The 16,875-nt window shown below is 40.1% G+C and overlaps 1 protein-coding gene across 1 annotated transcript in view; it reads left to right on the top strand.

Moving 5' to 3' along the window:
• Window positions 1-5,191: 5,191 nt before the first annotated feature.
• LOC126355372 (sialin-like) overlaps window positions 5,192-16,875 on the top strand; it is a 31,869-nt gene continuing 20,185 nt past the window's right edge. The window contains exons 1-2 of the mRNA XM_050005667.1: window positions 5,192-5,255; window positions 13,383-13,609. Coding sequence (XP_049861624.1) covers window positions 5,192-5,255; window positions 13,383-13,609 — 291 coding nt within the window. The remainder of the gene's footprint in view (window positions 5,256-13,382; window positions 13,610-16,875) is intronic.

The following is a 16,875-nucleotide window of genomic DNA, read 5'->3' as shown; positions in this document are numbered from 1 at the left end:
GCTTAGAACTACTTAAACCTAACTAACCTAAGGACATCACACACATCCATGCCCGAGGCAGGATTCGAACCTGTGACCGTAGCGATCACGCGGCTCCGGACTGAGCGCCTAGAACCGCTAGACCACCGCGGCCGGAGTTAGTGATAAATTTAAGCTATGTGAGCGAAAGCTACGTTTGTTCGTTTTGAGGAAACCAAACGAAGAACAAGTTTAGCGACACAATCTCTGGCAGGCTCCTTGAATTTGGCCAAGCGACGACCTGATTGACTCAATTCAATGCTAAGTAACTCAGAGACGGAGCAACGTATCGATTTTTTCCTTACTAATTATTATCAGCATAATCTCCCCTGCAACACACTTACAAGCTTAACAGACTGTTTCTGACCACTCTCTATATTGAAGACCATGCCATTCATACCTGCGCAGGGCACGTTGTTATAGTACATTGGGAGGAGCTTGACTTTAAATTTATATGACCACTAGCTGCTTAAAGCTGGGACAGTTGAAAATGTGTGCCGCGACCGGGACTCGACCTCGTGATTTCCTGCTTACATCGCAGACGCTCTATTCGACTGAGCCATCGAGGACACGGAGGATAGAGTGACTGCAGGGACTTATCTCTGGTATGCTCCCCGTGGGACCCACACTTCCAACTTACTGTCCACACACCACATTTGTAGTGCCCCTGCCCATCATAATCATTAACCGCGGCAATCAATTACCGATTCCCGTAAGAGTTTAAGCTATGTGAGTGCTTCCGCACTGAAGAAGATCATTGGCCGGTAATTCATATCTATATGAAGGTGGTACCTGTTCTTTATATATTAAATTTATTTGGTAAACTTTAACGCAAAGCAAATCTTGAAGCCACCCTCCCTCTCCTCTGTCCCTCTTCCCTCTTCCCCCTCCTTCCTCCCCCCCCCCCCCCCCACAAGCGTGCACCATAGATAATCAGGTGACATGTTACTATGTTACTTAGTAGGGGGAGGGGGGAGGGTTGGCTCATTCTGTCGCATTTTGACCCGCGTAACACTATGAAAGTTACAAAGTTAAAGAATTAAAAAATAATGGTAAAGCAAAAAGGAACTCCAGGGATAGACAATGTTGAGGAAGCACTGAATTAATGTTAACTTGCAATGATTATCACAGGTAAAGAAAACCAATGTAATCGTGTGCGAAATGTGGCCATACAATTCTGTTACTGTAAAGAGCTTCTACAGCAATGACATAAAGTAAATAACACAATGAAAACCAAGCAGAGCAGTAGGGAACGTTTCGTACGCTGTCCTACTACAGTGCTCATCAGCTACCCATGAGAAGTTCTGTCCACACCCAAAAATACAGGGAGCTCGGAAATTCTCTGTTAGTTGCAAATGGAAGTATTTCCCGAACACATTTGGTTCCATCGTCGATTAAAAAAAATTTAAGTGAAAGGTTGGTAAAAAATGAAATATGCGCATGGATAACAACACTATGTTTTTTTTACATACTTCTTAACATCCAAACAATACACTTTCCTATATCTCAAATCTATCAACTCTCAGTACAATAACCAAGTTAGTACGATGACAGAGCAATATTCAGTTTCTAATGCAGCTACCAAAACTCGTGCCAGCAGATCTTCCTCTGTCTCTACAGGAGTCTCGTATATTAAACTTTGAGTAGGACCCCACCAAACGAGTTAAGTCGCGATCGGGCGGCCATGCTGTTGAGCCACCTAGGCTTGTCCATGTTTCACCATATCATCTACTGAGATGATTCCGAACCGCACGTGAGGAGTGAGGTGGTGCACTATCATCCTGAAACCAAATTTCCTGACGGACATTCAGTGGCACAGCTTCCAAAAACGAGTCCAATACGTTTTGTAGGAAGACAAAGTATGCAAGACCAGTTAGTTCGCTTGGAGGAGGTGTGGTACAATCACATGACCATTCAGAATACCTGCTCACTCGTTAATACCAGACCGGTGCTGAAATCCATGAACATGCGTGGCTCGAACGTTTTCGTTTGCTCAGACTTTGTTGTTTCATTTGTGAGCAGTACTCGACATGGAAACAAGGGTGTGTCAAATGGTTGAAATAGCTCTAAGCACTATGTGACTTAACATCTGAGGTCATTAGCCCCTACACTTAGAAGTACTTAAACCTAACTAACCTAAGAACATCACACACATCCATGCCCGAGGCAGGATTCGAACCTAGGACCGTAGCAGCAGAGCGGTTCAGGTCTGAAGCGCCTAGAACCGCTCGGCCACAGAAGCCGGCTCAAAAGTAGACAACATACGCGCACGCACACACTCATGCAAACGCAACTCACACACACATGACCACAATCTCTGGCAGCTAGAGTTAGCCTGTCAGTCTGACTCTAGATGCCAGAGACTGTGGTCATATGTGTGTGTGAGTTGCATCTGCGTGAGTGTGTGCATGTGTGTGCATGTTGTCTGCTTTTGACAGAGACCGTGGTGGTCGAAAACTAACTCTCCTATAGTCTTTTTGTTGTGCCTTTCTGCATCTTCGCTATATAGTGAGTAGCAATTCATCCTGGATTTTCCATCGTTAAAAATGTGTACGTTACCAGCTGAGAGCCAGAGAAATTGATAAACACAATTTAGAAAATATATCTTGAGGACATTATAAAACCATAGGTTGCTTATAACAACTTTTGTGTGCCAGCTGTGTGATGTTTACTTTTATCGCCAAGTTAAAAATTTCTTTTCCAGACTTCAAAATTGCAGTCTGTTTCTGGAAATCCAACGGGAAGTCCACAACTGAGTGGATGCAATAACAATCGACAGCATTATTTATGATCAACTTATAGCAACAATTTTTCGGACAATGTTATCGTATGAATCGTAGGCATTAAAAATTAATTCCAGAAAAAGAGATAATTTAAAATTAAATCACGTTTGTTTTCCTCCTAATCTTCGAAAAGAATAATGTAGATGATCGAAGATTGTGTCCCTTAGATGTTTTTCGGTGCCGACAGTATATCTGCATCGAATGCTTAAAAGGCAAGTAGGCCTACGATCCATCTAGTTCTCGAAGGAAACTGAGGCCATGTGCCAGTGTGAGAGAGTCATTGTAAAGCGACCGGGACTAAATTTTTAATTCTTTACTAGTCCAAGCCGTTTGACAAATATATTTGCCTACTCTGTTATTATTCCCCATTATTTTATTTACCTAATTAACCATCCTGTACCTATCAATTTCGAAATGGAAAAAATACAAATAAAAAAATTGTAGAACAAAACCGACAACCGATCACAGGTTTTCGCTCAGCAGCCAGATAACTTGGTCGCTACGGCAGCGGCTTTTATGTTTAACATCTCCTAGCTTATGGGTACGTAAGCGGCAGCCGAAAAAGTTTTTTCCTCGACTTCTATGAAATTTGGCATTTGCGGACTCATTATATGTTGATGAAAAGTGCTCAGTTTTCAATTATCTATCAATTGCATCAATTCTAAGTCGATTGCACCTCAAAGCTAGCGGTTGTTGAGATTAAATATCTTGGAGTCCTTCGTTTTAGTTAATGCAGAAGCAACCTGCCTGAGCCGAATCTGTTGGCAGTATCTAAGGCCTTCCCCTTGTTAGTTTTAATAAATGATGTAGAGTATATGCAGTACAAATAAACAGATGTGACAACAATTTTTACTAATCCATCTAGTTGTTTATACTCTGTAGAGTATTGCAAAAATGATCGAAGTACCTGTATTTTATACAGAATGGTATCCTGTCTTCTGTTCCTCAAATCACCGGTGCAGTTGGCAATTTGCTGTTTGGATGGTTGGTTGACTTCATTTACCGGAAGGGATACATGTCAAAAATTAGTGGCTTCCGTATTATAAACGGAATAGGTAAGTTTACGTATTGTATCTATTTTTTGTGTTTAGACCCTCTTTGCGAGAGTTTGTACCTAGTGTGCTAGTTAATGAGTGAAAGCAGAAAATGACACGTTATATTAAAAAAGTCGTTAATAATAATTATTTTTAGTCATTATTTCGCTATCTAGACTGCTCTCGGGGTTTGTTTAAGAATTTCTAGATTTCCAGTTGGGTTTTCGGTAACCGATTAGGGAACACACTGTCTATTGATTTGTTTATTTAATATGACTGCAAGCACAGCTTGAAAGAGTATGCGAAATCAAATTATCCCATTAAGTACCAGTGTCCTATTTTGAGGACAGAGCACATATTTATTTATAAATACACAATAAATTATTAATTTGCATCTATTACTGACCTACGTCATTTGTTGATGCTTTTTATAACAAATGTATGCTTAGAGGAAATTAAAAGCAATAAATCCTACCATTAATTGATTATTGAATACTAAGGCACACTTTTCGTTATTACAGGTATTTACTTTATCGACAATATAGTAATATTTGAAATAGGTCGCAAAGATCTTTTAGCGATTATTTATAGTCAACAACGTGCCTTTTAAACTACTTGCATTGTTAGCTCAATTGTAGTTATATTCATTGTTTTCCATTGTTATAAAATTTGGTGTACTCGAAATAGGACACTGGGACTTGGTGTTATCATTTCAGTTATTTGTATTGGTGCACGTTGCACGTTACAATATGAAACTCTACTACTGCTGATGTATTTTCTTTTTAGAACATGGTAATTTTACCAGCTTTTGTTGCTGAGGTAATTAACGACCCCTCTTTTATACATAAATTACAGGATATGAAGTTACTTTGAAATTTACAGTGTATTATGTAAGTATATTTATGAATATCTTACCCATTAGTGAATAATACAGTTCCAGATGGACAGTTTATCCGAGGCAGGCCTATTATATTTGGCTATATGTTGTGGTCTATTTGTGGAGCAAGTGGCTACTGTTTCAAATCTGATTTATACTGTGGAAATGATACAGAAGATACTGCAAGGGATGACCTACTATTGGGATCAAGAGTAGTCCTAAACATGGTGGACTGCATTGAAAAACCCGAAAATCATTGTGTGTACTTTGACAATTTCTTCACTAGTAGAGGTCTTCTGATTCATCTGAGAAATTTGGGTTTTCGCGCAACTGGGACTGTCAGAGAGAATCGAGTCGGTGACTGTCCACTACTGAGCAGCAACGAACTGAAAAAGACAATTCGAGGAAACTATGACTACCAGTTCGACAGGAATGGTGAAGTCTTATTTGTTCGATGGCTCGACAACAGATGCGTTACAATGGATACAAATTTTGACCAACTTGAACCTTTGGGAGCAGCTACGCGGTACAGTAGACAAGCAAGTAAGAAGACACAAGTGCAACAACCTGCCGTTTTGAAGTCGTATAGTGCGTACACGGGAGGTTTTGACCACCATGACTGGTTAGTTGGAAAATATGCGACAGTAATTAGAGGGAAAATGGTACTGGGCCCTATTACACGTTTGCTGGAAATAGCCCTCGTAAATGCCTGACTCTTCTACAGACTAGTACATGGGAAAAATGCACACTATTTGCTGGATTTCAGTTCCATACCTGAAATTGCCTCCCCCCATGAACCATGAACCTTGCCGTTGGTGGGGAGGCTTGCGTGCCTCAGCGATACAGATGGCCGTACCGTAGGTGCAACCACAACGGAGGGGTATCTGTTGAGAGGCCAGACAAACGTGTGGTTCCTGAAGAGGGGCAGCAGCCTTTTCAGTAGTTGCAGGGGCAACAGTCTGGATGATTGACTGATCTGGCCTTGCAACATTAACCAAAACGGCCTTGCTGTGCTGGTACTGCGAACGGCTGAAAGCAAGGGGAAACTACAGCCGTAATTTTTCCCGAGGACATGCAGCTTTACTGTATGATTAAATGATGATGGCATCCTCTTGGGTAAAATATTCCGGAGGTAAAATAGTCCCCCATTCGGATCTCCGGGCGGGGACTACTCAGGAGGATGTCGTTATCAGGAGAAAGAAAACTGGCGTTCTACGGATCGGAGCGTGGAATGTCAGATCCCTTAATCGGGCAGGTAGGTTAGAAAATTTAAAAAGGGAAATCGATAGGTTAAAGTTAGATATAGTGGGAATTAGTGAAGTTCGGTGGCAGGAGGAACAAGACTTCTGGTCAGGTGACTACAGGGTTATAAACACAAAATCAAATAGGGGTAATGCAGGAGTAGGTTTAATAATGAATAGGAAAATAGGAATGCGGGTAAGCTACTACAAACAGCATAGTGAACGCATTATTGTGGCCAAGATAGATACGAAGCCCACACCTACTACAGTAGTACAAGTTTATATGCCAACTAGCTCTGCAGATGATGAAGAAATTGAAGAAATGTACGATGAAATAAAAGAAATTATTCAGATAGTGAAGGGAGACGAAAATTTAATAGTAATGGGTGACTGGAATTCGAGTGTAGGAAAAGGGAGAGAAGGAAACATAGTAGGTGAATATGGATTGGGGCTAAGAAATGAAAGAGGAAGCCGCCTAGTAGAATTTTGCACAGAGCACAACTTAATCATAGCTAACACTTGGTTTAAGAATCAGGAAAGAAGGCTGTATACGTGGAAGAACCCTGGAGATACTAAAAGGTATCAGATAGATTATATAATGGTAAGACAGAGATTTAGGAACCAGGTTTTAAGTTGTAAGACATTTCCAGGGGCAGATGTGGACTCTGACCACAATCTATTGGTTATGACCTGTAGATTAAAACTGAAGAAACTGCAAAAATGTGAGAAATTAAGGAGATGGGACCTGGATAAACTGAAAGAACCAGAGGTTGTACAGAGTTTCAGGGAGAGCATAAGGGAACAATTGACAGGAATAGGGAAAAGAAATACAGTAGAAGAAGAATGGGTAGCTCTGAGGGATGTAGTAGTGAAGGCAGCAGAGGATAAAGTAGGTACAAAGACGAAGGCTGCTAGAAATCCTTGGGTAACAGAAGAAATATTGAATTTAATTGATGAAAGGAGAAAATATAAAAATGCAGTAAATGAAGCAGGCAAAAAGGAATACAAACGTCTCAAAAATGAGATCGACAGGAAGTGCAAAATGGCTAAACAGGGATGGCTAGAGGACAAATGTAAGGATGTAGAAGCTTATCTCACTAGGGGTAAGATAGATACTGCCTACAGGAAAATTAAAGAGACCTTTGGAGAGAAGAGAACCACGTGTATGAATATCAAGAGCTCAGATGGCAGCCCAGTTCTAAGCAAAGAAGGGAAGGCAGAAAGGTGGAAGGAGTATATAGAAGGTTTATACAAGGGCGATGTACTTGAGGATAATATTATGGAAATAGAAGAGGATGTAGATGAAGACGAAATGGGAGATACGATACTGCGTGAAGAGTTTGACAGAGCACTGAAAGACCTCAGTCGAAACAGGGCCCCCGGAGTAGACAACATTCCATTAGAACTACTGACGGCCTTGGGAGAGCCAGTAATGACAAAACTCTACCAGCTGGTGAGCAAGATGTATGAGACAGGCGAAATACCCTCAGACTTCAAGAAGAATATAATAATTCCAATCCCAAAGAAAGCAGGTGCTGACAGATGTGAAAATTACCGAACTATCAGTTTAATAAGCCACGGCTGCAAAATACTAACGCGAATTCTTTACAGACGAATGGAAAAACTGGTAGATGCAGACCTCGGGGAGGATCAGTTTGGATTCCGTCGAAATGTTGGAACACGTGATGCAATACTGACCTTACGACTTATCTTAGAAGAAAGATTAAGAAAAGGCAAACCTACGTTTCTAGCATTTGTAGACTTAGAGAAAGCTTTTGACAATGTTGACTGGAATACTCTTTTTCAAATTCTAAAGGTGGCAGGGGTAAAATACAGGGAGCGAAAGGCTATTTATAATTTGTACAGAAACCAGATGGCAGTCATAAGAGTCGAGGGGCATGAAAGGGAAGCAGTGGTTGGGAAAGGAGTGAGACAGGGTTGTAGCCTCTCCCCGATGTTATTCAATCTGTATATTGAGCAAGCAGTAAAGGAAACAAAAGAAAAATTTGGAGTAGGTATTAAAATTCATGGAGACGAAGTAAAAACATTGAGGTTCGCCGATGACATTGTAATTCTGTCAGAGACGGCAAAGGACTTGGAAGAGCAGTTGAACGGAATGGACAGTGTCTTGAAAGGAGGATATAAGATGAACATTAACAAAAGCAAAACGAGGATAATGGAATGTAGTCAAATTAAATCGGGTGATGCTGAGGGAATTAGATTAGGAAATGAGACACTTAAAGTAGTAAAGGAGTTTTGCTATTTAGGAAGTAAAATAACTGATGATGGTCGAAGTAGAGAGGATATAAAATGTAGACTGGCAATGGCAAGGAAAGCGTTTCTGAAGAAGAGAAATTTGTTAACATCGAATATAGATTTATGTATCAGGAAGTCGGTTCTGAAAGTATTTGTTTGGAGTGTAGCCATGTATGGAAGTGAAACATGGACGATAACTAGTTTGGACAAGAAGAGAATAGAAGCTTTCGAAATGTGGTGCTACAGAAGAATACTGAAGATAAGGTGGATAGATCACGTAACTAATGAGGAGGTATTGAATAGGATTGGGGAGAAGAGAAGTTTGTGGCACAACTTGACTAGAAGAAGGGATGGGTTGGTAGGACATGTTTTGAGGCATCAAGGGATCACAAATTTAGCATTGGAGGGCAGCGTGGAGGGTAAAAATCGTAGAGGGAGACCGAGAGATGAGTACACTAAGCAGATTCAGAAGGATGTAGGTTGCAGTAGGTACTGGGAGATGAAGCAGCTTGCACAGGATAGAGTAGCATGGAGAGCTGCATCAAACCAGTCTCAGGACTGAAGACAACAACAACAACCTGAAATTGGATACTGGAAGACAGAATATTGGACGTCCAATGGAATACCCATCAAGTCAGTTGAGAGTGATACTGGACATCAGGTTAGATGGAATTGGTCATATGATTGACAAAAGGAGCATGCAAAGAAGATGTGTAAGAGCTAAATGCAACAGGAAACCAAAAACATATTGTGTTAAATGCCGTGTAACACTGTGTGTGAAGTGGATTGTACCATTTCACAAGAAATAAATAGTTGAGACTAGAATACAGTTTAGTATGCTACAAGATACTGTTAGATCCCAGTGTCCTATTTTGAGGACGGCCATTATATCAGCATGTATATTCTTTGGTTATTTTTGCACTTATTGTGGTTCATACACTATCTACATTATAATTAAGGAATAAAAAATTCAATTTAAAAAAAATTAATTTGGGACTTAATGGGTTATTGACCAACTCATTAGGAATGCATAAAGTCCACAGTGAATGATCTCCAACTCTCTGCTTGAGCAAGGTGTAAGTGCCAAATGGAAACATTGTTGTGATCTCTCTACTTAGCTTTTATCTCCTACAATGTCACATTCTTCTCTTGCCCCTTGGCAATGTTTTCAAGAGAAGTCATAGTGACATTACTAAATGCGACGTTCTCCAAATACATGATACTGAAATTGTTTTCTTCGAGATCCTATAAAGGACCTCAAGAACACGTCAGTAACCATGTTATATCGAGCACGAATGAAGACAGCCGTGTAACTGAACTCTTAAGGACACAGAAACCATCTGACAGAGCGACGATGAGTCAGTTTCACACTCATTAACAGTTCCAACACTCTGTGCTCAGTACAAACCTTGGTTGTTCCACCAAATAAGTAGCACCTAACTTTCACAAATGCCAAAACAATCGCTAAAGTCTCAACTCCAGTTAATGAATAGTTCACACTTCATGTGCACCCGCCTTGAAAAAGCGATTGTATGCTACTATACAACTCCATCTACCTCTAATTCCTGGAATAGTTCAGAACCAAAAACCATCTTAGAGATGTCCTTGCTTAGGTAAAAATCCTTACTCAACTCTGGATGAGAAAGGAGAGGAGCCTCCCAAAGAACATGTTTTATGCTGTCAATGCTTGGGCATCCCACTCACAAGTAGTTTTCTTACCTATCAATGTACACAAATCTGGTATAGCCAGAACAGTAATATTCAGACCTATTATAAAAACAGATCGATCCCAAAAATCGATGAAGCTTCTTCTTTGTCATAATGTGAAAATCTCTAATTATAGGTGAAATCTTTCATGGAGTCACAAAGTTTCACAATAATTTAATTGTCTCTTTATGAATTATAACTTCTCCAAATTTACTGTTTCACCAAACTGTTTGTAGACACTCAACAACATATCCAGAACTTATTATTGTATTTCACCCAATTCTCTTCTACCATTCACACTTCATCAACTTATATGGTCAGTGTCTTTCTGGGATATGATGGAAGAGTGCTATTAAAACCTCCAGTAAATGCAACTGAAATGAGATTCAACCCAATAGGTAACTTGCAAAACTAATAGTAACAGCCATATTATAAGAATGCTGTGAACATTCAACGTGGAGGATGCAGTTAAATTTGCCAGTAGCTAGTTCATAGGTCAATTGAAGATAGGACCTTAATATCCTGAAATTTTTCCAGTAACTCATCTCACATCAATGGCAATGTTTCTGGCACAACTATTGTATTAATGTACTTGGAATCCAACATCAACCCAAAACTATTTCCCTTCTTTGGCACAACTAACAATGGATTATTATATGAGATGACATAAGATTCAGTCACCCCTCACTACAACGTTTTCTCAGTTTCTGCTGCAACTCTCTCTTTGTAGATTACTGGTGTACGAAACTATCTGACAAAGAATCTCTTTTTTCCTTAAATTTGAACTGGTATAAAAATCCCTTAATAGCACCAAAGGTGTTCAGAAAACACTGAAGAATGATGATGCAGTACCTCAAACATACTTCATTTTACTTCCTTATCTGCCTCCTAAATACAGTCATCCCAGTTCATACTGTCTTATTCAGTATTAACACATCTTTGGCAAGCTATTAAAGGAACTGCATTGCTTATACTCTCATTTACAACAGACCTCAATTCAAAAGACAACGTAGCCCCTGTGAGAAATTTAAGACAGTCATTTGAGCTCTTCTCCCTAATCACACAATCAAAAACACTTAACTTTAGTGTAGGTGCATTACACCTCAACAACACTTCACTATGACCCAATTCCATCATATCTTGGCATGTAGACAAAAAATAAACCGTCAATATAATATCGATAGCCAATCTAGGCACAACCTCAAAATCTGCGTGATACTTCTTAATGTGACACAAAAATCCATCACTCTTGACTTCAACACTCTTTCCATGGATTTCCCCCTTCAACTTGGTCCTCCATAAACGAAGAGTAGGCCATGAACCTACACCATTACATCTCTGAAACGCCACCTCACTCATCATGGACCCCTGGCTACTCATACCAAAAATACAATATATGACAATTACATAAATAGCTATTTAGATCATTGGACACACTGTAGAATTTGCACACTCTCTTGAAGGAAAACCTGCCTCACATCTTAAAATTTCTATACATTCCATTGTTCATAACTAGTGTTCACCATATTCATAGCACCCAATCAGTTGGTGAATGCATTTGTCAGTCATGTGGGGGTGGGCTCACAGTACACACATTATTCTATGGCTCAGATGATCACAATTACATCATGTGTAAGCTAGAATCTCTATCATTCTCATGACCATTTCTGTAATTACTTTAAAGTCTAGCATTCCAATTACTACTGCTTCTCCTATAATCACTTTTCACATTGCTATCTGATCTGTTGTCCTGATGCCTCCACCTGTCATTGCCATCCCTGTCCCAATGTCAATCATACCACTGATGACAGTAATTTCTATTTTCTTGCATCCTAGAATCAGCATAAACGATTATTGTTCCTATCACGGCTATTCTCATCCCCACTGGTATTCTCCAATTCCTGTGACAAACTGTCAAAACCCTCCAAGTCATCTTTCATATAACCAGCAAGAATATGTGGATGTAAATGTGTAGGAAGTTTCATAAGGCAAATATAAATGAAATAAGCTGGGCCGCAAGAATTATATAGGAATCGATTTTTTTAACAAGGTGTATTCAAAGGATTTTACCAGACCACTAAGTCCAGAACTGCTAAAATTTTGCATACATAGACTAATATGTTTGACCCAATCCTAGGCTGCCTCAGTCCAATATCCAGACAAGAGTAAGTACGCAAACTCTTCATATGATTCACAATTTATAACCATTGTACACATATGTACATCAGTTCATCTTTCAAGTAACTGCACACAAATTCAATCTTGTGACCAAATTGCCAAATGGGTTGGAGTAAAGAATCGAATTGATCCAGTCAAGGATGAGTGTTGCTGGTTGAATTTCTAACAAAACTGAAACACCAGTTCTCCTACCTGTACCTTAGTTAGTTTTCACTTTTCCTATGTCTTTTCTTACAGGTTTGCTGTTGTATATGGTCTTTGCTAACTATTTATTTTCTATTAATGAGACATCATTGTTGGAAGGGAATTTGATATTCTCCTGAATAACATTACGCTCTTTTTTTCCTTCCATAATTTGAATAGTTGTACATCCTGTACTTCTGAGCCCGAGATTAATATACTTTTAATGACTTCCCTAATTGCTATACTTATCATGCCAAAAGGCTGACAAAATCTCCCTATCTCTCTATTGTATAGCGTTCTGCATAGTAAGTGGCCATGTACTTAAATTCGAAATCCTGAATCTGCATACTAGCTTGCGATTTCTTGGAAATAAATTCTGACCCATTATCAGATAATATAGCTTTAGCTTTGCCTACTTTTACAAAATAATACTTTATCACTTTATCACACAGAGCTTTACCTTTTCCTTTTCTCATGAAGTATAATTTAACAAATTTAGAAAACAGTTCAAGGGCTACTAGAATATAATGCAAACATCTTGGTGTTCTTGATAATCGGCCAAACAAATCGAATGCTATTACTTGTAAAACTTCATTGGGTACATGAACCACATGGGATCTCTACTTTTTAATTGGTTACTTCAGATTTTTGACACAGGTCACAGGTGTGTAATCGTTCATGTACTCTTCTAGATATTTTATTAAAATCACATAGTACTGACACTTGTTTTGGCAAAGAAAAGAAAAAGAAATACTTTGCGTTTTGTAGAAAATGGAATTTTAAAAACCCAGACTGAATACTGTGACAGTCTTACCACTGTGTTGGCAATGTTCAGCACAGACATGAATCTTTTTACTTTGAAGAGTAATGTTCTTAGGTTGAGGAATTTGTAATAATTGAAACTGGACTTGCAGCTACACAGCCAGGCTAATTTCAATAATGTGAAGATTCAAAACTGATATCAGTAAGAAGTGGTGGATGAAGTAACTACGATGGGACTGTCTACAGTGTACATTTAAGTAGCCGCACTTTCTGCCAGTTCAGGATGCTGTGTCCTATGACTGCCAGAAGAGCTGAGCCGACTACGACGCCCTCTTGTGCACAGGCCTGCTGGCTCCCGCGGTGGCGCTGGTGGGCTGTGACTCGGCCGCCATCGTGGCGTTGCTGGCGTTCGGCGGCTTCTGCATGGCCGCGCACTGCTCCGCCTTCTACATGAACATGCCGGCCATAGCGCCCAACTTCGCCGGCACTCTCGTCGGATTCGTTAACACCTTCGCCAACATATCGGGCATCATTGTCCCTTATGTCGTCGGAGCTGTCACCAATGAAAATGTACGTCATATCACCATCACTTGTGGCAAGTAGAAGCAGCTTGACACCTGGTCCACAGTGTGGAAATGATTAGAAAAAGATACCACTTTGAATCTCAGAGCAGCTGAAGTGATGCAGTAGTCGAATCAAGCATTATTTGCCAAACTGCCGTAATTCGAAAATGTAACAGTGTGGTGCTATGACATACGGCCGGGATAGTGGGCTGCTGACCACATGCCACTCCATATCCACATCCAGTGACGCCTGTGGGCTGAGGATGATACGGCGGCCGGTCGGTACCGTTGGGCGTTCATGGCCTGTTTGGATGAAGTTTAGTAGTTTAGTGGTGCTATGGCTATGACACAGCAGCCCCCAACGAGGAACACACGAAAATGTTACACTGTAGAATTCAGTTACTGTAAGCATATGCTTCTGTGGCCATTGTCACAGTAAATAAAATTCTTCTCGATTTATGACCGTGTATGTAAGACGCCGACGTTTGGGGCACTATGGCAAGTCGCCTTCCTCAGGGCGTTCCCTCTCTCAGTTTTTTTATTTTTTGTTAACTGATGAGTGAGAAATGTTTGGTTCTTGTATACTGGCGGAAGATGCAGTTGAAAGGCTACATGCTGTTGGAATTTACGAAATCGGGTGCAAGTGTGGACTAGTTTATGTAGGGGAGACGGGGTGATCCATTAGCACACGTGTATCTGAACATGAAAGATAATCCAACTAAGAAGCACGTCAAGTCAGCAGTGAAGAATACAAGGATGAGAGCGGCGAAACAGCCTCTTATGTTCAGGAGGAAGATTAGAAAGGCGACAGAAATAGCCAAGCGATCTGTCACCATGAATAGAGAGCACAGGTACCGCCGACATACACCATCTTGGCTGTCGACAGTAACAGCACTATGGAACGGCAGCTCACAAGAAGCAACACACACAGGCAAGGGTGAGACCACAGCAGCCGTAAGTGCGAAGAGTACTGGCACACTTCAGCCGGCACTATGCAGCAAGTAAACAGCACTACGTCACAACGAGCGCCAGTTTCCCATTATCTTTTTCCCACCAGTGGCAAACAATGAGGCAAACACTAATCAAGAACGTCTGTTTCCGCCAAAGAAAAGAGATAGTGAAAACACCAATAAAGGGGGTCTGTTCCTCATGATCAAAGGCCTATCAGAGTTCGATAACAGCCTCTTCCTCCAGTACATAAGAAGCGAATTTTACTCATTCAGCAGTTAGCATTTTCAATAGTGGCTGAGACGTCGCAACTTTTACACACTGACCCAGAAGAATGTATTGATAGTGCAGTTACTGATCAAACTAGCTCGAGATAATTGCTTAAGCGTAACAGTAAAAATCGAGGCAAAGTTTCAATTGATATCCACAGTTGGTTCCATACATGCGATTTTTCTGCTTTGTTTACAGACAAAAGCTTGACTATTAAATAAATTACTGTAACGCCACTAAATTGCTGCAGTAATAAGCTGCACTATGCATGCATTATTACTGTAAGGTGTTCGACATGAGTTGCTAGGAGGTCTGCTGGTTTTGATGATGAAATCTTAAAGTTGAGTGTTCAATTTCTGTTAGTGTGTGGAGAACATAAAACAATTTCTAACAAGTATATCAGTAACTAATTTTTATTCTGATGATTACAACAATGGTTTAAGCTACTGCTGGAAAGCAAACAGGAATTAGATCTGAACTCTCTCATTATTCTTAAAACAATTAGTATATGCTCGAAATATCTGCCCCTTGACACTGCTACAAAGCCGAAAACTTTAAAGAAATTTTGATCTAATCCTCGAAAAAAATTAACAGCGTGTCACAAATGATCGTTGCCTAGAAAATTCTTGAATCTCGTCCGTGAAAAATGTTGACTTCTGTGCAGTAGTCTTTGATTGGCTGGCTTTAAATAGTCGCACTTCTGCAACGTTTCATGTTTGATCTATAGCGTTGTGGCAAATTTTGTTCGAAATGAGATTCCTTAGCTCGCTCTTACCTAATTATCACATTTTTAACGTGAAACCTGAATAACTTCCGAACAGAAACAATTTATTAACTGTGTACCTTCTTTTCCAGTATACTGCAGCAGGCGTTTGGAAGCAACTTCCTCCCACGCTTCTTTCTACATTACTAGTGCATCAGCAAGCTCATTAACTCTTACATAATATAACTATGCTAAACGCATGTTTGTTGAGATTCATTGTTTCCGAACAACAATTTAAAGGTCGCTACTGGGAAGGGAACCAACATGTAGCCGTCAGTGGATATACAGTGGCTATACATGAGTACCTCCAGAGTTTCAGAAGATGAGTGTGAGACAACTACGAGACATACAAAAAAATGGAACATATCATTGGACAGCGGATCTCTCCAAACTGCGATTCGTAATACACGTCATGGCATAGTTGTATTATGGAAAAGGCATCTCATAAAATCTAGAGAAATCATCTGCTATGCATCAAATCACTTGATGCCTGCAGATAGGCAATCCAGTGAACAGATATCCAAAGCAGGCTGCTGCTGCATCTTCCTGGACAATTCGTGTCAGCGACTTCAGTGAACTGCACAACGTACTGACGTTTGGTGCATCATAAATTTTGCCCATAATGAGCACCTGTAACATGAGTTAAGAACTTGGAGAGAGGCTCTATACACTGACACAAGGTAATTTTCTGCATGTTTCGTAGTTTCTCCTAAAACTGTGAAGATACTTATGAATAATCCTCAAAGAGTAGATTAATTTTCTGGAATACTGTTTGCTGTGGAACTGGTACCGATGAGACCCATGCAGAAAATCTGTTGCCATGACTACTGACGCAACCCACCCGTTCGCCATCACTGATGAATGTACAGTGTGCCTGGAGCCATAGTACGCTTCCCAAAGCAAACGGAAAGAGGCAAGCTGTGGTTGTTATGGTTGACTTGTCTTTTATAACATCACACTACGTTAGGAATGAGAACAGTGATAATCTTGACGTCAAAATTGGAGCGCACGAAATATACAAAGTAAGAGAATTCTCCTACCTTTGAAGCAAAATAACACATGACGGACGAAGCAAACAGGGTATAAGACGCAAACTAGCATATACCTTTTATAGAAAGAACATTTAGTGATAAGAGACGTCTAATTGAAACTTGAAATGACTGAAAAGAAGGACCGGAATATAACAAAAATGGTTCTGAGCACTATGGGACTTAACATCTGAGGTAATCAGTCCCCTAGAACTTAGAACTACTTAAACCTAACTAACCTAAGGACATCACACGCATCCATGC

This window comes from Schistocerca gregaria, chromosome 3 (assembly GCF_023897955.1).
Source record: "Schistocerca gregaria isolate iqSchGreg1 chromosome 3, iqSchGreg1.2, whole genome shotgun sequence".
NCBI classification, from domain to species: domain Eukaryota; kingdom Metazoa; phylum Arthropoda; class Insecta; order Orthoptera; family Acrididae; genus Schistocerca; species Schistocerca gregaria.
This window is presented reverse-complemented; position numbering and strand designations above follow the sequence as displayed.